The sequence below is a fragment of the Rattus norvegicus genome, chromosome 3 (assembly GCF_036323735.1).
Source record: "Rattus norvegicus strain BN/NHsdMcwi chromosome 3, GRCr8, whole genome shotgun sequence".
Lineage (NCBI taxonomy): Eukaryota > Metazoa > Chordata > Mammalia > Rodentia > Muridae > Rattus > Rattus norvegicus.
In genome coordinates, this window is record NC_086021.1 from 160,430,336 (window position 1) to 160,454,489 (window position 24,154).

Here is a 24,154-nt window from a genome sequence, read left to right on the forward strand (position 1 = left end):
CACGATGCACTGCTGCATTTTATTTATCTGTTCTTTTAGCAATGTCCTTTTCAATGACAAATAATGCTTGTGTACATTTATGGCAGGGGTAAATTCAGTCCCTGGGCATTCGAGGGCTCCTGTCACTGCTCTGCCCCCAGGACTGTATTCATTTCCCCATATGTTTTAGATTCAAATTTCCGATGACCAATATATCTATTTCATCTATCACATCTTCAACGCTTAAGAGTCTCTTTTCCACCTCTTGTGTGCTCTTAGAGATGGCTCTGTCTGCAGTTCCCTTTTGCTTACCAAGATTTTCCATTGCTTGAATTCCCTCAGATTGTATCTTCTTTATTGCTTCAATTTCCATGTTCAGGACTTGACCAGTTTCATTCAGATTTTTCAACTGCTTGCTTTTCTTGGCTTTCTCTAAGGGATTTACTAATTTCCAATTTTTTGTCTTTCGCTTCCCTCAAAGATTTCTTCAAGGGTTTTTTTTTTAATTCACTTCTTAAACGACCTCTGTCATCTTCATAAAGTTGGTTTTAAGGTCTTTCTCCGTGCTTCAGCTGTGTTCTAATACTCAGGACTTGCTGTAGTCAGATAGCTGGGCTCTGACTGTGACATATTTCCCTGGCTGTTGTTCTGTTCTTACACTGCCTTCTAAAATTCTGGTGTTCAGATGATTATAGGTAAAGGTGCCACTTTCCAGGTCTGTCTTTATTAGGTGGATGCTATGTTCCTTCTTCTATTTCCCCTCTAATCTTCTGGCTTGTCGGTTATGTGGTTGATGGGGGCTATATTACTTCTGGACTTCTGAGGATGGGAGGTGTCTCTGAGTTGCAGTAAGAGTTCTGTTGCCCTGCATGGCAGCTGGTCTAACTCTTCCTGAATCTCAGACTAGGGTATGTTGAGGAGTAGAGAAGGGAATTGAGATATTGTTGGAGGATGGGGGTTTGACAAAAAGCCTACCTGGTCTTCTGTCAGTCATGGCTTGTACTTCTGAAGGAGATGTCCGCTGGATTGTGGATTGGGACATAGTGAATAACAGGGGACAAAAAACTAAGGAGTTAGTTGAACTAAAACAGTGAAGAAGATTGGTGCCCGGGTGGCACAACAAGTTACCATGGTCTCTGGTGGCATGCCCTGTGGTTGAGCAAGAAGTGTTTGGTAGAAAAAACTAAGAGTGGGGAGAGTCCCTGGACAGCTGTCCTAGCTGAATTCCTGGAAGTAGGAGTTTGGGGAGTTGTCAGTCTGAGGGAACCAAGAGAGTAAGCTAGGTGCACAGGCAGCTGGTCTACATGGCCTTCAGACAGAAATGGTGGTGTTTGCCTGAGGGAATAGAAGGTAGGGAAGGCTCACAAACTGGAGACCTACCTGCTCTTATGGTACTGTGTGTTATGGTTTGGCCGGTCTAGAATGTGCCTAGGATAGGGTGTTAATGTGTTCAAACACTCTGAAGTAGGTGTAAGAACAGGATGACCTTGGGGGAGGAGGAGGGATGAGTAAAGAGCCAGTCCATGGACCGTCAGTATGGTCACCACTTGCTTTCACCACCATGACTTGTCAAAAATTTTGTCACAGAGATGAAAACCCTTAGAAGCCATTGAGGTGGGATGCTGTCTCCCACTGTCAACTGTAGATGCCTCCTTCTATTCTCTTAGAAATGGGAAAAAGAGAATCCTGTACTATACCTATGTGTATCCTATGTGTAGGTATCTGGGCTTTGTTGAAGCCCACTAGAGAAAGATACCTCCTCCTAGTCCAAAGAAAGTTCTTTCTCTGTCCCTGCTTCACCCTGTCACTTGTAAAGACTCAAAAAGTTACATAGTATTCTCTTATCCTTTAAAGAAAGGGGAATGCAGCCTGGCCCTGTAGGAAATCTGGGCTTGTCCAGATGAACACCCATAAGGGCTGGCTCCACTGAAGCCATGCTATGAAGGGGGAAGAGGAGTTATGTCCCGAATGGGACGTCTGCTTCTAAAAGTCTGTCAAGAACTAAGCTTGCAGCTTTCACTTGGAGCACCACCGAGCCTGCCTAGTTTTATAGTCCTGCCTCAGAGTAGTTTTCCCTTCTCATTCTCATTTCTTTGTAGGACGTACATTCTCTGCTCTGTGATGTATTCCTACACTCCTGCACACCTTGGAAATCCTGTCACAGGCTCTGAAGCCTTTAGAACCAGTCCCAACATATGGGTTGCTCCCTGGACTCCACTTTAGAGTTCATGGCTTTCTCCCATCCTCTTCATCTCCCTCTTGCTGGCACCTGATTTACTGTCTTCTGTGTCTCACAATTGAATAAACACTTGTAGGAGCCAAGCCTCGGAAGCACGGCAAGAGACCCCAGATTACATTGGGCATGGAGGACTGTGTGCTTCTAAAGCTAAGGGCTCACAGAGTCAACTCCATGCTCCTCCTTCCCCGGCCGTCCTGAATCAGTCCTCCTAACTGGGCTACCTGCAGGCACCAACAGATGACTGCAAGGAGAAATGGACCCAGTCCTCCTCAGAGCCCTTCACAGACAAGAACTCTCTCAATATGTCCCTTCACTCACCTGCCATCTTCACTGAATTCACCCCTACCACAGGGCTGCCATTCCCCCAACCTGTTCTCTCTTACCCAGACTCTGGACACCTGCCCATGAGGTCTGCACCTCACAGTGCCACAGGCTAAGCACCCTGTGCTTGTAACCCTGTTGATTCTCTTCCTCTCATGGCTGCTATACAAACTGCATCCTAAAGCTGAAAGGGGAAGAAAGTTCATGGTATGTGTAGGATGAAGGGCTCCTCAAGAAGTCAGATCCCACAGTTATTCATAGTCTTATGCCTTTCATTCATTAATTGTTTACATACTCATTAATTTCTCTCTTAGAGCATTTCCTGAGAGCTCTCTATGGCTTGAATGCTCTTCCAAGGGCTGTGGAAATGACTGAGGGAAAACAAAGTATCCTGTCTCCTTGTTGCTTATGTTCTTTGAACCGAACAGTGCAAGCCTTACAACCTCTCCATGGTTTCCCATCTTACCTTAGTAGAGTCTCGTGGCCTCTGACATGTCTATGAAATAGGTCAGCGCTGCCAATGATAGTGGATAAGTGTGAGTCTACATTAGATTATTCATTACTGTTGGCTGTTTTCAGATGTGTCTACTGAAAAGCATGTTTCTGCTCCATGCAGCTTGTCCTTGTGAGTGCACACATACTCAGGTGACTCTTCTCAACTCTCAGAGTATAAATTCCCTGATACTCTGATAAAGAAGTTGTCTCTTCTTTGAGAAGTTAGTCCTCCTACTTTATGGGCTCCTATTCTCTCAGGTCCTGTGGATCCTGTAGCAGTAAACAATTAATTCTACATGGGATAAATAAGGTGTTTTGAGTTTTGTTTTCTTGTGTGGCTCATGATTCCCCAGGAATAGACACTTAACACTCAATCTTGACTTGAATTCACTCAAAACAAGGCCGGCCTCGGAGGCTCCATCCTTCTCTCTCAGCTTCTCAGGCAGCGGGCACTGCAAGTCTTATTCCCCCAGAGCCAGATTAAAGGTGCGACAATCTTCCTGCCTTCAATCTGCCTGGTTGAAACTGCACATTAGAAGAAAGCTATGCTTCGACTCCGGTTCTTCTCTGCTCTCTCTGGTGCTTTAGGTGAAGTGCACTGTGGCAAAGAGTATTTCATAGACCCTGGCCAGTTTCCCCAAGGACTGTATCTAGTGTAAGAGCAGGCTGAGTGACCCAAAGCACCGTGCTTGACATGTCCAGCTTCAGGCGACAGCAGTGCTAAAAAACAAAAAGTACTATTTAACTAGATAGGAAAAGTTCAACCCATCCCTTCATTTACAGACCCCACCAAAAACAGCCCACAAAATAAACCTAACCCACCCCCTGATCAGTTATGAGACTTCAACCCCATCTCACCATTATTATGCAGTCCATTCTACAGGTTTCCCCTTCTGTGGCCTTACCAAGGTGAATCTATTACATCCTTTCTGAAGTGGGAGTCTTGGTGTAAATTTATTAATAATCCATGCGCCACCAGCCTGTCACTTTCTAGAGCATCTAACAAGTCACCATAGCACCTCCACTAGTAGGCTGGACCTATAGAAGGATGCTCATAGCAGAGTTGAGGTGGACATGTATCCCCCACAGAGAAAACTCATAGCTCCCTAGCCAAAATGCTCAAAAGCAAGCAAGAGTAGGGAGGAGTTGAGATGAAACAGTAGTACAGGTCTTTAATACCAGCACTCAGGAGGTGGAAACAGAAGCAGCAGGCAGTCTTTGAATTCAAGGTCATGTTGATCTACAGATGCAGTTCCAGGACAGTCAGGGCTACACAGAGACACCCTGTCTCAAAAAGAGTGGAGACAGGTGAAGCTGGGAGCCTCCTAAGTCATCTATCTATCCCTCATTTTCAAGGTTAAACTGTTACCATCCTTCACTCTGCTAAGTTGTGATGCAATCCCATCAGTTCAGAACTGACTGGGTTTTCAGTGAGTTTCCCATCAGCTGACTACATGATTTGGTTTTCTTCTCTTCTTCCTATACCTGACTGAGAGCAGCATCACTGTGCATGAAACCGCTCCTAAAGAATGAATGAGTGAACACATGGAATGACACGTAGGTCAGACAATGAGGGTCTCAGAGGGAGTGGCCTGTGCAAGTCACTCTCAGTCTTTTTGCTCCACAGAGTCACACTGTCAGAAGGAAAAGCAGGAGTAGGCTCTGCTGGGGACATTGTCAACTTGTGAGCCAGCCTCAGGGCATGGCTGCTCATTAGGACAGCACTGGGTTGGTGTGGATGCCATCCTTTGGTATAACTGCAGATCAGTCCCACTGTAATCAGCTGTCCTGTGGAGGCTGTTCAGAACAGTGCCCGTTACAGTGAAGCAGATGCCCTCTACTGGGTGACAAAGGGTGACTGAACCAGAGAAACAGGAGGCTGAGTTTCCACGCATGGTGATAGTGGAGGTGGTGGTGGTGGTGGTGGTGGTGGTGGTGGTGGTGGTGGTCGGTGGTGGTGGTGGTGGTGGTGGTGGTGGTGGTGGTGGTGGTGGTGGTGGTGGTGGTGATGGTGGTGATGGTGGTGGTGGTGGTGGTGGTGATGGTGGTGGTGGTGGTGGTGGTGGTGGTAGTGGAGTGTGTGTGTGTGTGTGTGTGTGTGTGTGTGTGTGTGTGTGTGTGTTAGTCTGGAAGCCATGAGTATTGTTATGTAGAGTGCCCTGGATATTTGGGAGAACAGGTGGAATGGACCGACTGGGGTACACTTCATACCTGAATGGCAAGAGAGTCAGCTTTAAATTGAAACCAGAGGGGTTGGGGATTTAGCTCAGTGGTAGAGCGCTTGCCTAACAAGCGCAAGGCCCTGGGTTCGGTCCCCAGCTCCGGGAAAAAAAAAAAAAAAACAAAAACAAAAAACAAATTGAAACCAGAACCTGACCACAGGGAGAGTTGTGGGTTGAGCTGTAAAGAGACATTGAAAATAGAGGCTTGGTCCAGTTTTTCTCCAAATTTCCAGGTTAGGACATTTAAAAAAAACTGGGGTTGAATCTACAGCCTCACACATGACAGTCAAGTACTCTGCCACTGTGCTACTCCTCAGCCTTTTAGCATGGATTCATTTTCTCTCGTTTTGTTGCCCAGACTGACCTTGAACATGCTTTGCAGTCCCACTCTCCTGTCAGCCTCCTGAGCAGCCAGGATGGTAGGCTTAGGTTGTACTTTCCCTTGGACCTGGTAAAGTCCTACTGAGTGTCTGGTTCCTGTCTTTACCTGTAAGTTGGAAGTACTAACCTCTACCTGGTAGAGGTTTATTTTAAGGTGACATAGATAATACTGTGAATATAGCACTTTCCACATGCTGAGGGGGTCATAAGGGCCTGCACTCACAGTTAGTCCTGTTGTCTTCTTGATGGCTGTAAGGCTGGGCAGGAAGGATGATTAGGAATCTGCCCTTGGGCTGGAGAGATGGCTCAGTGGTTAAGAGCTCCAACTGCTCTTTCAGAGGTCCTGAGTTCAATTCCCGGCAACCACATGGTGGCTCACAACCATCTGTAATGGTATCTGAAACCTTCTTCTGGTGTGTCTGAAGAGCTACAGTGTACTCACCCTACAGTGTCCTCACATACGTAAAATAAATAAAAATCTTAAAAAAAAAAAAAAAAAGGAATCTGCCCTTACTGCTTCCCTGTAATGTGCCGCATTCTGAATGGCCTCTGTGGACCTTTTCTTTTCTTCTTACCTTTTTTTTCTTTAATTGGATATTTTTATTTATATTTTAAATGTTATCCTCTTTCCAGGTTTCCCCTCCAGAAAACCACTATCCCATTCCCCTTCCCCCCTACTTCTATGAGAGTGCTCCCTTACTGGCCCACCCACTCCCTCCTGCCTCCCTGCCCTGGCATTTCCCTACATTGGGGCATCCAGCCTTGATAGAACCAAGGACCTCTCCTCCCATCGATGCCTGACAAGGCCATCCTCTGCTACATATGTGGCTGGAGCCATAGGTTCATTCCTGTGTACTCTTGGACTGGTGGTTTAGTCCCTGGGAGCTCTGCATTGTCTGGTTGGTTGATATTGGTTTTCTTTTTATGAGGTTGTAAACCCCTTAAGCTCCTTCTGTCCTTTCTCTAACTGCTCCAATGGAGACCGTGTTCTCAGTCCAATGGTTGGCTGTGAGCATCCACCTCTGTATGTGTCAGGCTCTGGAAGAGCTTCTCAGGAGACAGCTGTATCATACTCCTGTCAGCATGCACTTTTTGGTATCAGCAATATTGCCTGGGTTTGGTGGCTGTATGTATATGGGCTGGATCCCCAGGTGGGGCAGTCTCTGAATGGCCTTTCTTTTAGTCTCTGCTCCAAACTTTGTCTCCATATCTCCTCCTATGAATATTTTGGTTCTTCCTTCTAAGAAGGACTGAAGCATCCGCACTTTGGTTGTTCTTCTTGAGCTTCATGTGGTCTGTGGATTGCATCTTGGGTAATCCGAGCTTTTGGGCTAATATCCACTTATCAGTGAGTACAACTATTTGTGGTTTTTTTGTGATTGGGTTACCTCACTCAGGATGATATTTTCTAGTTCCATCAATTTGCCTATGAATTTCATGAAGTCATTGTTTTTGATAGCTGAGTAGTACTCCATTGTGTAGATGTACCACATTTTCTGTATCCATTCCTCTGTTGAAGGGCATCTGGGTTCTTTCCAGCTTCTGGCTATTATAAATAAGGCTGCTGTGAACACAATGGAGCAGGTGTCTTTGTTTTATGTTGAAGCATCTTTCAGGTATATGCCCAGGAGTGGTATAGCTGGGTCTCTGTGAACCTTTTCAATTGGTTACAGTGGGACTGATCTGCAGTTATACCAAAGGATGGCATCCACACCAACCCAGTGCTGTCCTAATGAGCAGCCATGCCCTGAGGCTGGCTCACAAGTTGACAATGTCCCCAGCAGAGCCTACTCCTGCTTTTCCTTCTGACAGTGTGACTCTGTGGAGCAAAAAGACTGAGAGTGACTTGCACAGGCCACTCCCTCTGAGACCCTCATTGTCTGACCTACGTGTCATTCCATGCGTTCACTCATTCATTCCTTAGGAGCGGTTTCACGAACAGTGATGCTGCTCTCAGTCAGGTATAGGAAGAAGAGAAGAAAACCAAATCATGTAGTCAGCTGATGGGAAACTCACTGAAAACCCAGTCAGTTCTGAACTGATGGGATTGCATCACAACTTAGCAGAGTGAAGGATGGTAACAGTTTAACCTTGAAAATGAGGGATAGATAGATGACTTAGGAGGCTCCCAGCTTCACCTGTCTCCACTCTTTTTGAGACAGGGTGTCTCTGTGTAGCCCTGACTGTCCTGGAACTGATCTGTAGACCAGGCTGGCCTTATTCAATATCCGCCTGCCTCTGAGTCTCCTTGTCTTGGGCTAGCCTGCCAGTGTCAATGCATTGGTGATTTGATAGACGTTGTGAAAAGTGAGAGGTCGGGACTTGGACTAATGTAAGATAGGAAACCATGGAGTTGTTGTGACGCTGGACTGTTCGGTTCAAAAACCATAACCAACAAATAGACAGGATACTTTGTTTTACCTCTATTGTTTTCACAGCCCTTGGAAGAGCATCAAGCCATAGACAACTCTCAGGTAATGCTGCAAGAAGGAAATACAAGAGGAAGTAAATAATTAACGAAATAAAGAAATGAGACCATAAGTAATTTGCGAGATCTGACTTCTTCAGAAATCCTTCACCCTGTGGGAAAACTAGCCCCTCCCTACTCACATCCATCGACCTTCCACTTCAGTCTTTAAGGTACGGTTCGTACAGCGGCCACCAGAGGGCGCGAAACGGCTGGGTTTCCCGCACGGAGGGCTTTTCCTGTAGCACCGCATTGGGCGGAGCCTAAGGCCAGGCGCCCTGCCGCTGGACACTGTAGAACGGCGGGCGGAACGCAGACCTGGGTTCGGGCTGTTGCAGTGTCCGCCGGAGCGGTTTGGGGAGTGCACGGGGTGAAGATGGCGGAGGAGCGGCAGGACGCGTTGAGGGAGTTCGTGGCGGTGACGGGCGCTGAGGAGGACCGGGCCCGTTTCTTCTTGGAGTCAGCTGGCTGGGACCTGCAGGTAGCGCCGCGAGGCGGGCCGCTTCGGGTGGGCTGGGGAATGCGGAGCGCGGAGGTCTCCGTGGTCCCTACGCGGCCGAAGCGCACAGTCATCCCTGCGTGGCTGGGCCCTAGCCCAGGCCTCATGGTCTCTGGGGTCGCTTGCCACGCGTCGCCGGCCTGGCTTGGAAGTTAATGGTCACGGGCGGGCTCCGGCCTGCTCTGCAGGGCCTCAGTTTCCTGCGGGCTCGCAGTGTTGGCGAGACTTTGGGCGCTGCTGCAGTCCGCGTGGAGGAGTCGCCTGGGGGCGTGGCTGTCTCGGCGAGTGTCTGCGGGTGGCCTGGTGGATTCAAGTGACCAGCTTCCAGATGGAGCCCCACTGAGGTCGTGGTGGCCCTCCAATTCCGCTTCCGCAATGGTGCGGTGCCTGGGGGTGGGGGTGGGGGACCTGCCCGGGAATCAGCCCACGCCCCACTGTTGCTGGGAGAAACTACCTGTGGGATTGTGGCACAAGTTTGGGGTCTCTTCACTTTTCGTAGTTAACTTACTGTAAAATGGGGATTTCTTAGGCACTTACTGCCTTGTTCACTAGCATGTGGTAAATAGTCACTAAGTAATTAATTTAGAAGACAAGCTCCACCAGGCATGAAATGTTGCACACTTCTGATCCCTAAAGTAACACCCATCTCTTAGTGCTCAGACACATACAGTAATTAATGTTAGAAAGAACTGATTGCATAAATGTCCTTGGCCAGCCTACATCTTAGGTAGACGATGACTAATATTTCTTGAGCACCTACTACAAGCCAAGCACTGTTCAGCATTACAAAATGTCTCATTTACATGTCTCACATTTTTCAGCTGAGACTTTGGAGGATAAGTAACTTGCTGAAGAACTCATTAACTACTAATTAAACAGGTAAAGACTAACCCTATTTTATGGATGAGGACTTCAAAGGGACACCAAATGTGCTTAATGTGTGAGCTTTCTGATGTACAGTCTGCTGACTGTAGCATTTAAATAGCCTCCCAGACATTAGGAATTTTTACTCCTTTAACCCTTTTTAGCACTCCGGAAGCAGAAGATCTCTGAGTTCGAGGCCAGCCTGGGCTATATAGTTCCAGAATGACCAGGAATAAATGTCCCTCTTTCAAAAACATAACAAACAAAAAGAAATGAGATGCTCTTACAGGCACTGTAAGCCTCCGGGCTAAACAGAAATGCTTAAGAGAAAAACTTCTATCCCAATAGATCATCCGAACTGAAGCTCTTACCTGTGTGGTAACTTGGCTACCAGTGCCAGGACTTGAATGCAGTTCTCTAAATGTCAGTTTAGTGCAGCGCCTAAGGTGGCACATGACTTCCCAGGAAACTGGTTATATTATGTGAAGAAGACCTTCAGGCTGATTGTCCCATGACAGCTCATTGCCTTCTATATGATTGGTTACCTTGTGGACCGGAGGTGCCTCCTTGAGCTCCTTGGGACCTCATTGTTCTGTCTTATCTCTTTGCTTGGAGAATGTTTATAAATAAATGCCTTCTCATTGAGTTGGTGATGGCCACAAATGGCCAGAGGACTCATGACAAAGGACTTCCGTGTGTGTGAGGCTAAGGTGACTGCATTTATCTTAGCGGTTATCTCCTTTAGTGTTACAGGTTTGGTGGAACTGCATCCCCATTGCAAACAAGAAACTGGGCTTCACAAAGAAAGGAAATGTAGCATCTATATGTCCCTATACTGTCACTTCTACCTCTTAGAACATAAGAGTGAGGGCCTGAGCATACTGCCTGGGGTTGAACCTGACCCCATTTCTTACCTCCAGAAACTGTTTTCATTTTGTAGTCCTTCTATGCTAGCTATAAAAAGAGACAACCTGACACACAAATAACAAATAGATGGTGGTCTTATTTTATGTTTTCCATATTAATTCCATATTGATCTTATTTATTATCTTTATTCGCCATAGTGGGTGGATTCCCCTGAGGGACATATCCCCACCTCCACGTCCAGGCTAATACATGTCTATTGCCTTTCCCTCTAGTCTTTGGTTCCAGGCATAGGAATTTTTTTTTAAGTATGGTTTTTGTCTTCATGTTTTTGTTCCAGTGTCAGATATGTGTCAGATGAGAGACTGGAGGATTCCAAAGTACTCTCTCTTTGTTTCAGATTGCACTTGCAAGCTTTTATGAGGATGGAGGGGATGAAGACATTGTGACCATTTCACAGGCAACCCCAAGTTCAGTGTCCAGAGGCACAGCTCCTAGGTAAGGACCAACTTCAGTTGCTACATGAGTGTTTCCAGAAAAGGGACTTTTCTTTCTGACTTGACAGAAGGTTCAGGTCCAGATTAATGAACCAAGAGGTTTGAGGATCTACTAAAAGAGAACTGAGGGATTCAAGGGTCAACTTAAGTTTTTTGTGGTTTGGGTTTGTTTGTTTGCTTGCTTGTTTTTGTTTTTAATGTGAGTGGGTGTTCTGCCTACGAGTATGTCTATGTACCATGGGGGCCAGAAGAAGGCAATGGATTTCCTGAAACTGGAGATAATGGATGGTTGTGAGCCACCATGTGGGTGCTATGAGTTGAAATGGGGTTTCTGAAAGAACATTCAATGCACTAACCACCAAGCCATCTCTCTAGCCCTTAAGATTTTTAAGAACTATGTTTATGAACTTCGAGGAATGACTGTCTTATCTCTGGAAGTTTTCATTCCTTTAAGAGTGGCATACTATAGATGAAGTCAATGACGTTAGGAATGTCTGTCACGTTACTAAGATGATCATGGAAATAAAGGGACGCTAACTGACAATTATACCACCTTTCCTGGATCTTCAGCTTCAGTCTCCAATCACTGCTGTGATCTTCTCATGAGGAGAATGTTGGTCTTCTCAGATGCACTGAAGGATTCTTCCACAGATGCGTCTGAGCTCCTGGACACTTCTTTCTGTAATGTTAGTCTAATTGCACTTATTCCAGTGTATGTTTTGTCAGAAAATTTTGCTGGGTTTGAATTCAGCTCCAGAATGCAGAAAGAGTGTCTTTCTACCCTGAAATGGTGAATTCTCAGAGAGTCTCTGAGCTTTAAACTACATTTGTTCCCTTGAGAAATAGTAACACCAAATCTCACTGTCCTTCATGTCTTTCTCTGCCTCCAGTTTCCACAGAAAGGAGGTCACAGAAAAGTGATCTTTCAATTACTTGCAGTGAGATACTGATGAAATATTGTAGTGTTATTGCCTGAGGCGTGAGTTGTAAGGTTGCTGGCAAAGGGGGCTGATTTGTGATCTAACTCTTTGGGTTATTGACATGTCAGAAGTACCAGGGAGGAGGAATTGAAATGTACCATCTGATGCTAGCCATTTATTACTTCCTTTCTTCTCCCGCAGTCCAGAATAACCCTTAGCACAGCAAGGGTTTGGTTAAGCCCTAGATTTGATTGTGGGCTTCAGTGAAATGTAAAAGGGGGGGAGGGATGGTTTGTTATGTCATTGTCTTTCTTTAGGAGGAAAATGCTGACTGAATTTTCTCAGAAGAAACTAAACTGTAGTAGCACCCCAAAGGAATTTGGTGGTGGTCAGGGGAGCAACTGCTGTCCAGCCTTTGACCTAGCCATTACAGGACACTTAGCCTGCTGCTGACTGACCTCTGTTCTCCTGTCATCTACCTTTCATGTTAGCGCTAAGCTCTTCCTTTGACTCTGGAATGGGGCATTTAGTGTGGAGCCCTTGAGCCTCCAGGAGGACCCTGTAGAAAGGGATAGTAGATGTCTTTAGATCAAAATTACTGTAGGTATGGGTTTAACTATACTTTGGTAGGTATCTTCTGGCAAGAGAGTATATTAGATTCCCCTAAGAAGAATCTAATAAGATGTTTTGCATAACTTACTATGGAAGGAATTCTAAGATCAATGTAAATCTTTATCATTACTGAGCACTTAGTGCCAACCCATGAGTTAAGCCTTTATATACATTTTTTTAGTTGTCTACCTTGTGAGGTGAGTACTGTACCCTTCCCCCAGATAGATGCAGACACACAAGAGCTGGGCTCCTTCTCCAGATCACACAAGCCAGCAAATGGAGGAGGGTAAAAGTCAGAGTAGTTCTGCTTCCTGAATCTCAGTTCTCAGCACAGCATGCTACTTGTCATGGGTTTTCAGAAGTCCTCCAAAGTTTTTCCTGAATCTGCCTTTCTCATCTTAACCCCTTTCCTTTTCTTAAATTCTTTGTTCCAACCAAACCAATTCCTTTGATGACCTACCCATCTCTGTGATATGCGTGGTTCTGTCTTTGGTGGTGTTCTCTCTAAATTGCTGTAGTGGCTGTCTTGCTTTCTGCCTGTCAGTCTCAGCTCACATCCCACACCCATGTCTGCCTTATCCTTGATCCTCTGCTGAGCAGCACACCACAGCCCTATTCCTCAGAACTCCAGTTGCAGCTCTAAATCTGTTTACTTTAGCCATGTTCATGTATTAATAAGTAACACCTCTCTCGTATTGTCTTGAACAGTTTAGCTTTTCATATTAATAAAATGAGAAGTAGAGTTATTGTACTAGCCATCTGTCTGTTGAAGCTAGATAGCCTCACCTCCGTTCTCGAACACCCTTCAGCAGCTTTGAAAGTGGGGGGTGTACTCACTACCCTCAGATCAAGAGACAGCATCTTAGAAAAGCTGAGTCACACCTGCTGCCTGCTGTGTCTAAAGTCAGAGCTAATGATGCTGCCTTCCTGTCCAGCACTTCACTGACTCTAACAGGAACAGGCAGTTTCTATTTTTTATTCTCTCTTTCACCTCCCAGAATCTATACTTGTTCAAGTTTCAGGACTTGCATTTTCTCCTTCTCTATAGCTACCTTGTTTATGAGGCTACTGTTAGCAGTCACTGCATTTATTTTTCCAGTCAGGGTCTTTACATGTAGCCCAGCCTGGCTACCCATAAAATAGTTATCCTTCTGCTTTGGCTTCCTAAATGCCGAGATTATAGGTTTGTGCCACCATGCTTCGGCCTAACCACATATGCTGAATGGCCAAAATGATGTCTTGTCCCTTCCTGGCTTTGCAGATAGATAAAGCATTTCCATGGTCACAGAAAGGTGTGTCACAGAACCAAGATGGCCAGCTTTAAAGCAGAAAATATAAGGAACTTCTGTACTACTTCAGGATACCAGGTACCCTAGGAGGTAGCTTAAGGCCTCCAAAGGAAAACCCTCAAACACAGGAGTCTGTCATTAATAATGTACCCCAGCACATCGGGGCCATAATATGACTCTCTAAAGCATTACCGGAGAGCAGTTGTCCTCAAACTCGAGGCTCCTTCTCCTCCTCCTCCTCCTCAGCAGGGACTATGCGAACACCACTTCGAGATTCCCAAGCCTGGAAATTTAAAGTGGTGTTGAGGATTCACAGGCTCACCTCAGAGCTCTTGGTACTCCTGATCTAGCAACCACACTTTAGAATTACTTCCAAAAAGTAGTTCCTAAGTGCACCACGGAATGCAAAGGTCTCTACATACCAACAGTGCTCAGAAGACCCAAAAGGTTAGTATTGGCCTTATATCCATTAATATAGGAGAAAGCAAGCGATTAGAGAATTTAAGTAGCATGTCCCAAAGTACAGAGCAGAATTAGCACGGGATCCATCTACAGTCGCACCAAATATGTCAGGTGCTACTGGATTTCGGTATATACGTTTGGGAGAAAGGTAAAACCCATGTGGAGAGTATGCTGTTTGCTCAGTATATATGAATCTATTTAACAACAAAGCAGTAGCAACTTTGCCATGGATTCTCAGTCCTAGCTTATCACTCATTCAGAGACCTGAGAAAGAGAGTGGAAGTTGCCTCTCTAGGCATTAGTTAGATGTCATTACTGAGATCCTTATACTATATCATATAGCCCTCCAGGAATACCTGGAGGTTACTCCCAATTATCTCTAGCAGGAACTGTATTTGCTCTGGCTTTGTCTTCTTGTTTCCAACAGATGAAACCTCAGACTCTCTCTCTTGTCCTCTGCTTGCTCCCTTGAAACATGGCTGTCACTTTTCCCTAGTAAATAGCTATTCCCTCTCTGCCCGGCCTCATGAGCCCTCCCATTCTACATTGTAAAAAAACTACTTCACTCACGAAATTAAAATTGTTTTTTTTTTTTTCTTTATAAATGAAATGCTTGTCTTATGGTCCTTAAACCTTTGTTTACTGAGAATAGATTCAAATTGAAAACAATTGCACAGTTAACCCCTCAAACCTCTCCTCTACACCCTGTGGGATTTGTGGGCCCACCCCACCCCCGAATACTAGTAATAATACTTGCCAGGTGAGGTACCCTGTGCCTATAGTCTGAGCACCTAGGAGACTGAGAAATGGGGATCTAAATCTAAACAAGAGATCTTTTTTTTTTTCTTTCGGAGCTAGGGATCGAACCCAGGGCCTTGCGTTTGCTAGGCAAGCGCTCTACCACTGAGCTAAATCCTCAAACCCTAAACAAGAGATCTAAAGAAACTCTTTAAAATCATCCTGCAGTAGAAACAGGCAGGGAACTCTCTAATGCTGCCTGCCACCCACACATTCATTCTGCAGGACTCCTTGACCTTTCTCTAGTGTGTTAGACTTTTGTCTCTGCATTTACATACGTGTTTCCATAATGCCATTTTAGTTCCCGTTTCCCACTATCTCCACCATCCTTTCCCACTCAATTGCCTGTTCATCAGTTCTTGGTAATGGTCCAAATGTATCTTTTTGTAGGAAGTCTTTCCCTCACAGGAGACAAGAGGCTTTGTGTTTATAAAGTCATGTGTACTGACTGCCATAGCCCCTATTGTGCATCGTTGTAGTAGACAGTTGCTTATCTGTGCCACTAACCTGTAAGACCAGTGTCTAATTATCTTTATAAATCCAACATTTAGTTAATGTCTTAAATGTTAAAGGTTAATAATAAAACTTCAGTAGTAAGAATTTTGTTTTAATTTTATGTGTATGGGTATTTTGCCTGTGTTTGTATGTATACCATGTACGTGGCTGGTGCCCACAGAGGTCAGAAGAGGGTGTTGGATTTCCCAGAACTGTACAAATAGTTGTGAGCTATCCTATATACTACATGTATGCCCAGAACCAAACCTTGGTCCTCTGCAAGAGCATCAAATGCTCTTAATCACTGTGTCATCTCTCCAGCCCTCAGTAGTTTGCTTTAGAAATAGTGAATAGCTCATTCCCCCATTTCCAGAACAGCTTAAATTGGATTCCATTTTACCTCACAGTAGCATTAGCTAATTTATTCTCAGTCCTGTGTGACCTTAACAGACAAATACCACATCCTTTGTTATCTAAACTTAGGTCAGTCTTCATCTGTGTTCTTCATATCACAACATCTCACTCTAGAGTCCAACTCCCCAATTGATATAGGTGCTGCATTTCTTTAATTATTCCTGAAATAATTTTGCTCCTTTTTGTCTCCAGTGATAATAGAGTAACATCCTTCAGAGACCTCATTCATGACCAAGATGAAGAGGAAGAGGAAGAAGAGGGACAGAGGTAAGGCTTTGAGAGGGATCACGATTCATAGGAGGTACACAATGGTATTTAAATCACCTAGGATAAGGTGTGGGACACATGCTCACTATTGCCAACCATCACTGTTGTGCATAGGGTATAACATCCTAAGAACAGTTTGCTCAGTGTAGTTTAACAGTAATTTCTCGTCTGGTTGCTGCTGCACCCCCCTTTGTCATATTCTGGGGCTGTGCTCGCGCACGCATGCACTCTCTCTCTCTCTCTCTCTCTCTCTCTCTCTCTCATTGTTACAGGAAGGTATTTATAGAAGATTATTATAAAGAGGGAAGCAAAACCTCTAAGAATGAGAAAGTTACCCATAATATCACAGTGCAGACATAGCCAAGTATTTATTTGTGCTGTTTTTACCCATATAAATTAATTACACAATAAGTAGAAAAATAGGGTTATAAACGTGTATACTCCAGACACAATCATACTGTTTTTACTTTTAGGAATGTTGTAATAGAATTATTGCTTCGTTGTAGAAAATGTGAGTCCCATAGAATGAAAGTATAGTGTTCATTCTTTGATAATTATTGTTAATATTTTGTTATGTTTCTATGCAGTTCTTGTTCTGATTATACATGGTGAAGTTGATTTATTTCTTGATTTGGATTAAGCAAGGTCTTAGATACTTCCCTGCTGACACTAAAATTCCTGTTTTCCATGACTTTGCTAGCCCCTATGTCCCATAGTTTTGGTATGTCTGTGTCTATTCTACTGTAAATGTCAATTCCATGAGCATTTATATTAGTCTTTAACCACTTTTGAATTACGTTCTTAGAGTGATTCCTCTAACAGAAATACCAGGTCAAGAACATAATACTTTTAAGACTGTTATTCACAGGCTCCCAGGTCTTAAGCCAAGACTTAAAATCCCTCAGCTAAGACTTTTCAGCCCAGGCAGAACTGTATTTATCTGGATTGAACAAGAATAAGCTGGCTATAGCCTCATTTCTCAGGCGTTTATTCTTCATGGGTCTGCTTTGGTCTTTCAAGCATTTCTCAGGGAGATGAGAAGATAACCATTGTGGAAATGTAGTGACTTCACTGTGGAGACTTGAGAAGCCTGTGTTCATGTAGTGCTTCACACTATCTCAGAACTTTGCTTTTAAATATACTGGAGACTTGGAGATGTAGGTAGTTTTAAGGTTTTATACTCCTCAAGTAGAAGGCACTAACTCAGCCCCATGTGTGACTGCCGAGCTCCCAAATACCACCTCCACCTTTTCCAGCCTGGTCACAGCTTCCACTGTGACCCTCCACTGTTTCACAGCCCTTTAGATTCCTTGCCTACTTTAGACCCTACACACTTTAGACTCAGCCCTAGCCTAAGTGTTGCCTCCTGTTCTAGGGAAATTGTAAGACTTACATGCCAAGATTGATTCCTACTTAATCCTTTTTAGAGACAAATTGCTGAATTAGTGTAAGACTGATGAGGAAGCAGCTATGTGACAGTGCCCTCTTAGATCCAGATTAATAAAAGTGCTAATTTAATCTCAAGCTGTTCTTGGACTACTAGAGTGCCTGGGGTAGATATCTTGGAGCGTATCTTTGAGATTGGAGCTTCCCTGGCTTCTAGTGCATCTCCTGAGGCTCCCCGTGTGCATCGTAAGAATGGCAGGTGAAGCGAGTCTGGGGGGCGTTTTGGTGTGGTGTCAGTCCGCCTCACATGTACATTGCTCTGCTTGCTCTTTTGCATACATCTGCTGATTTGAACCTCGACCCTGACTTAAGGAGCAGGTAGGTAGGGCATGTAATCCTTTCATTTTAAAGCAACAAAGAGTGCAAAGCAGTGCACTGGCTTATTCAGGTCATCAGTTGCAGAGCCAGGACTGGGTCCTAGCTGCTTGTACTAACTGCACCACCACCATTAATCCAGAATTCTTAGAGTTAGCTGCTTCTGACGAGGACCACAGCTGCCTCCTCCTGGAAAGGGGCTTCCATATGATGGTTCCTGCTGACATTCTCCTGCATTAATGTGTTGTCGTGCATGCCTGGAATGTTCTTCCCCCATGTCTTTATCTGATAACTGCATCCTCAAGAGGTCCAGGAGATGTCTCGGCAGCCTTGTTGTTGTCCCTGTCTCTCCATCTCCATGCCACCACCGCCATTGTCCCCAAGACCCTTACTGACTTCATGGCTGTTCCCATTGCATCATATCTGCCTGCACCCTTCCATGTTTTCCTAGCTAGCCAATAAAGACATTATACCCGAACCTGGTACATCTTCTGTTCATTTTTGGTGTGTTTGGCATTTTATACACAGGTTTTATGCTGGGGGCTCAGAGAGAAGTGGACAGCAGATTGTTGGTCCTCCCCGGAAGAAAAGTCCCAACGAGCTGGTGGATGATCTGTTTAAGGGTGCCAAAGAGCATGGGGCTGTAGCTGTGGAACGAGTGACCAAGAGCCCTGGAGAGACCAGTAAACCGAGAGTGAGCATAAGGGTTGTTGTACCCAAGGGAATTGATTCCACAGTGACGAGTGAGGCCTCCTTCTCTCTAGCAGAGATTGGTTTCTTTGTTTTTTCACTTGGCTACTTGTTCTCCTGTGTAGAAGACTAATGTGTCTGTGCTGGATCAGAGCTCAGAAACATACCTATCCAGTTTAGCCAGCTTAGTGATTTCCTTTCACTGTAATTAAATTCATTACTGGTTTCGGGGGAGGATTTTGGGGGGGGGGGTGGTTTTGTTGTTTTTTTTAAAAAACAGGATTTTTTTGTGTAGCCCTTTCCATCTTTAGAATTTTTTTCTGTAGACCATGCTTGCCTCAAGCTCACAGAGATGCCTGCCTCTGCCTCTGCCTCTGCCTCTGCCTCTGCCTCTGCCTCTGCCTCTGCCTCTGCCTCTGCCTCTGCCTCTGCCTCTGCCTCTGCCTCTGCCTCTGCCTCTGCCTCTGCCTCTGCCTCTGCCTCTGCCTCTGCCTCTGCCTCTGCCTCTGCCTCTGCCTCTGCCTCTGCCTCTGCCTCTGCCTCAAGTGGTGGGGTTAAAGATGTGCTCCATCATGTCCAATTTTGTTACCAGTTTTTATGTAAAGATTTCTGTCCTTCAGAAAATCAAAAAGTCATTGTTGCTGTCCTGTCCCCATATTCCTGAATTATTACTGAGTTTACACTGAGAGTGGTAGCCGTTCCCTTTAGCTGGGCCTTCTAGCCTTCACCTCTTATCCTCGCTTGTGACAGTCAGTGTGCTATTCAGAAGTTAAGGAACTTGATCAGATGCTGCCTTTCTGCTTCATCCCTTATATGTCTTCGTACCTGAGTAATTCCACCACCAAGTGTTTATGAACTTGTCCCTTTACAGCCATTTGCAGGAGGGGGCTACCGCCTTGGAGCAGCACCAGAAGAGGAGTCTGCCTATGTGGCAGGAGAAAGGAGGCGGCATTCAGGCCAGGATGTGAGTCTGCCTTGCTCAGAGACGTTTGTGAACTGTTCATTGTGCCCATTTCAGAAAGGGCTGGTTACATGTGTGAACGATCAACTTCTGAAAGATGAGCCTGCTGTGGTCTCTACAGGGCTGTTCACAGCAATGAGACAGTTTTCACTTGGTGGGCAGAGGGCCAGGGCAAGGGGCGGGGAAGAAGATGGGCACAGGAAGGTTTCTTGAGTGTTCTTTGGATCACAATAAGGGGGCAATATATGTGTGTGTTGGATGGGAAGGGGGTTCTCTGATGTTTGGGGAATGGTTGAAGAACCTCCTTGAAAGTGCCAAAGAAACCTGAAATATGGATGGATTTGGTTGGTTGTGTCCATTTTGTTTCATTTTGCTTGATTTTTCTTTATCTTCCACACACATTCACACACACACACACATTCTCCATGCAATATTGTATAATTTTGAGTCTATAAAAATTTTTAACATTATGTTACAAAATACTTTGGCCTTCCTTTGTGTTTATTCATTTCTGTGATGTATATTTTATATTTAAATCATTTTAGTTTTACTCCCAAATAAAGTCAAGCAGGAAAACAGTAAAACTTTTATAGACTTGTAGCAGTGGCCTACAGTACATTAGTTGTTAGCTTTTCAAACCTTTTTCTCTAAGTGCATATAGGAAGTTGGCAAATTATGTATATCTTCTTGAAATTTCTTTAATGTCAAGGGGGCAGGGGATATGCACATGAGGACAGAGGTTATAGGGGGTATTTAGATCTTCAGGAACGAGGGTTAAAGACAGTTGGGAGGGACTGGCATGAGTGCTAGTAACCAAACTTAGTTCCCTCTATCAGAGCACTATTTGCTTTTAACCACTGAGCCATCTCTCCAACCCCAGATATCATTTTTAATCACTGCAAAATAGCTGAGGAGTGGATTTGACACTAGCAGTCCTACAGTTAGGGAGCCAGAGCTGGGGTTGAGTCATCTCTTGTATACTCACCTCGCTAGCAAACTCCTTAGAACAATGCCCGTTTTCCTAACCTTCATCATAGCATATTCCTAGTTTAAGTTGGTGCATATGTACTTGGTTGATAACCCTTGATGTGTGTGTATCTGTCTCATGATGTTTTTGCAGTGACATGGTGAAATAGTGAAAACCCACTTATTTGTAGGTTCAATTGCATTTTCTAGGTTCCTCACATTGTAACTACCTGCTTATTACCTCCTGTTGTCACAGGTTCATGTAGTGCTAAAGCTCTGGAAAACTGGATTCAGCCTAGACAATGGTGACCTTAGAAGCTACCAAGACCCATCCAATGCCCAGTTTCTGGAGTCTATCCGTAGAGGGTAAGCAGGAAAGCCCACGTTAGTTTCACATTAGTAAATGAGTTGTCGGCTGGGGATTTAGCTCAGTGGTAGAGCGCTTACCTAGGAAGCGCAAGGCCCTGGGTTCGGTCCCCAGCTCCGAAAAAAAGAAAAAGGAAAAAAAAAAAAAAAAAAAAGAGAGGTTAGTAAATGAGTTGTCAGGTGGGGAAGGAAGAAAAGTTATTAAACCAGATTTAGCACAATTGGCAAAAGATTCACAGATCGCTCTAAAAATCTTTGTCCATGTTTTGGCTTTTCCCCTGAGGCATAGCTAAGTAGCCAAGTAAACAAACCATGCTGTGACTGAAAGGTGGAAGCAGACCAGTAGCACTTTCATAACCAGACCCTGGTGACCATAGCATAACCAGTCTCCCTCTTCTCAGGCTGTTGGGGTGAGAGATGCTGTCACTGCCTTGGGGTGGGGCTTCCCTCATCTTCTCCCCAGTTCCTCTCCTCATGAAAGTCCTCGGGGATAGAGAAAGAGAGAGATGGAGAGACAAAGGAGAGGGGCTTGAGAAAGCAAAGGACTTGAGAGGTTTGGTCTCACCTGTGTGCTCTTCTAGTGTGCTTTCTGTTGCTGTGATAAAACAGTAACCAAAGGCAGCTAAGGGAGCAGCAAGTCTGTAACAAGGCTTATTGGTTTGCTTGCCGACTCCTGCTCTACTGGCTCGCTGACAGAGCTACGTTCACCTGCCCAGACAGTGTGGTCCCTGGTGGCTGGGCCTTCCTGCATCGCTTGTCAGTGATACAGTCTCTCAGAGATATGGCCACAGGCCAAGCTGGGGAAAGCAGTTCTTCAATTGGGGTTCTCTCTTCCCAGATGACTGCAGAGGATATCAAGTTGACAATAACAACTTAACCAGCATTTCCATCCTTCTCACAATAACCCCAACATTGCCTTTTTCCTTAGGGAGGTTCCTGCAGAGCTTCGGAGGTTAGCTCACGGTGGGCAGGTGAACTTGGATATGGAGGATCATCGGGACGAGGACTTCGTGAAGCCCAAGGGAGCTTTCAAAGCCTTCACTGGCGAGGGCCAGAAACTAGGCAGGTGAGAAGCCGTGTCAGCTGGACTACCAGCCAATCCTGTGTCCTCACTGTGAGGAGCTTCGTGTTGTTTGCAGGGTAGTTGAATTTTGTTTCAGGGGAGGGAGAGTAAGGAGAGTATGGGTTCTGGAGTCGAGACCTGAGTTAAGTCTCTGCTTGTCTTTCCTTTACAGCTGTGTGACCTTAGACTGCACAGCTTCAGTTTCCTCAGCTATAAAGTAGGGTGGATAAGAGTCCTTGCCCTCAGGATTGTGCTTGGGAAGAATAAATGAGCCAGTGCATGTAGAACTGCCTGGCGTGAGCACCAAAAGGAGCATAGCTGCTGCTCTGACTCGGAATCCTGAGTATTGGAGAAGCTGCGTCTCCTGGCTGCTGTAAGCCTAGAATAAGCATGCAGGGCTTAGAAACTTCCAACTTCCTATCCAGCACAGCCTCCCAGGAGTGTTGCTCAAGATAGATGGGACATCATAGCCCTTGGAAAGGTTGCTACTGCTTTGGAGATGAGGCTTTTAGTGTGTAGCCCAGTCAAGACTGGGGTTCTGTTGCCCACAGCTGGTCCTTATCTCAGTATCCTCCTGCGTCAAAGTGCTAGGGCTAGAAACATGTACCACCCATCACACTTAGGTTCACTATCATGTTGTCATCCAGAATAATTAGGAACTAAAACATCTTAGGTTTTTTTCAGGTTTATCTCAAATATAAAATAAACTTGAGATTTGAGGGTTTGTTTTTGAAGTTCTATATAAAACGTTAAATCGTATAGTGAATGGAACATTGATCTCAGTTTAAGGCATTAAGAAAATCGAGTTGTGTTGAATATTTGTAGTAGATTTAGGCTTCACATCCATTGATTTGAGCGGGAGCTTACCTGACAGTTCGGTAAAGACTGCATGTATTTCTGTTTACACCAGGCATGTCTAGGGCACTGTTAGAGATGAGTGGTAAGGTTTGCTGCTCCCCAGGCCTTCTACAGTGATGGTTTTATGAAGGCTGGCACTGAATTCTAGTGTCAAGGATTATTGAAAAACTACCTTAGCACCAGATCATTCCATTGTGAAAGCAATGAGCATCTGAATGACGGGTTCTTCTCATGAGAGATGCTTCCTTTCCATTGCGTTTTTAGGGAGACACCAAAGAAAAGCCTCTGGTTATAGAGGTTAAAGTTTACCTTCCCTGCCCATGGGTGAAATTCCATTACTGTTGTATAAGTGGTCAACTGTTCTGGAGAGCAGTAGCTTAGGTGGAAGCAGTTCTTGGAAGGAGTAGGCAGAGGGCCTGTCCTGTGAACATAGCTGCCCTACAAAGTTATGTGGAGTGGTTTGGAACTAATGTTCTCCAAGCATATTGTTCTTTTATTATTATTATTTTAATTATTTTTACACTCTAAATTTTATTTCCCTCCTGGTCTACCAGATGTCCCCACTCTACCCACCCCACCAGACCTCTAAACTTCTTGGAGCCTCCAGTGTCTTGAGGGTTAGGTGCACCTTCTCTGACTGAACCCAGACCTGGGAATCCTCTGCTGTATATGTATGTGTTAGAGGCCTCATCTCAGCTGATGTATGCTGCCTGGTTAGTGATCCAGTGTCTGAGAGATCTCAGGGGTCCAGGTTAATTGAGACTGCTGGTCCTCCTACACGGTTGCCCTCCTCCTCAGCTTCCTCCAGCTCTCCCCTGTTTCAACCAGAGGGGTCAGCAGCTTCTGTGGTTGGGTGGGTGCACCTTTCAGCTGCCTGTTGGGTCTTTTGGAGAGCAATCATAGTAGGTCCCTTTTTGTGAGTGCCCCATAGCTTCAGTAATGGTGTCAGGTCTTGGGGCCTCCCCTTGAGCTGGATCCCACTTTTGGTCTGTCGCTGGACCTTCTTTTCCTCAGGCTCGTCTCCATTTCCATCCCTGCATTTCTTTCAGACAGGAAGAATTATGGGTCAGAGCTTCGGCTGTGGGATAGCAACCCCATCCCTCACATGATGCCCTGTCTTTCTGCTGGACGTGGATTCAATAAGTTCCCTCTCCTCACTGTAGGGCCTTTCATCCCCCCACCCCCCACCCCATTTTGAGTCCTGAGTGTCTCTCACATCCCAGGTCTCTGGTACATTCTAGAGGGTCTCCCCACCTCCTACCTCCCAAGGATGCCTGTTTCCATTCTTTCTGCTGGCCCTCAGGACTTCAGTCCTTTTCCCCCACCCAATACCAGATCATGTTCCCCTCTCCCGGACCCCTACTCCCGTCCCTTTTCCCTTCTCTGTCCCTTCCTCCCTTCCCC

General features: G+C 45.3%; 1 protein-coding gene and 1 long non-coding RNA gene across 3 annotated transcripts in view; one reads left to right on the forward strand and one right to left on the reverse strand.

Annotated features, from left to right (window-relative positions):
* LOC102548446 (uncharacterized) lies at nt 1-8,383 on the reverse strand. Its single transcript, XR_352730.5, has 3 exons — nt 8,248-8,383; nt 8,059-8,117; nt 1-3,754 (listed from the first exon to the last, which is right to left on the reverse strand). It is a non-coding gene; the product is annotated as an uncharacterized LOC102548446 (long non-coding RNA).
* The window catches only part of Nsfl1c (NSFL1 cofactor), a 24,554-nt gene continuing 8,772 nt past the window's right edge, over nt 8,373-24,154 (forward strand). The window contains exons 1-7 of one of the 2 annotated variants that reach the window (NM_031981.2): nt 8,373-8,585; nt 10,732-10,829; nt 16,011-16,085; nt 18,375-18,540; nt 19,408-19,500; nt 20,720-20,829; nt 21,758-21,895. In NM_031981.2, the coding sequence (NP_114187.1) occupies nt 8,481-8,585; nt 10,732-10,829; nt 16,011-16,085; nt 18,375-18,540; nt 19,408-19,500; nt 20,720-20,829; nt 21,758-21,895 (785 nt within the window). In that variant the 5' untranslated portion in view covers nt 8,373-8,480. Of the gene's footprint in view, nt 8,586-10,731; nt 10,830-16,010; nt 16,086-17,633; nt 17,850-18,374; nt 18,541-19,407; nt 19,501-20,719; nt 20,830-21,757; nt 21,896-24,154 lie in introns of those variants that run through there. The other variant, XM_063284677.1, reaches the window with a different exon arrangement.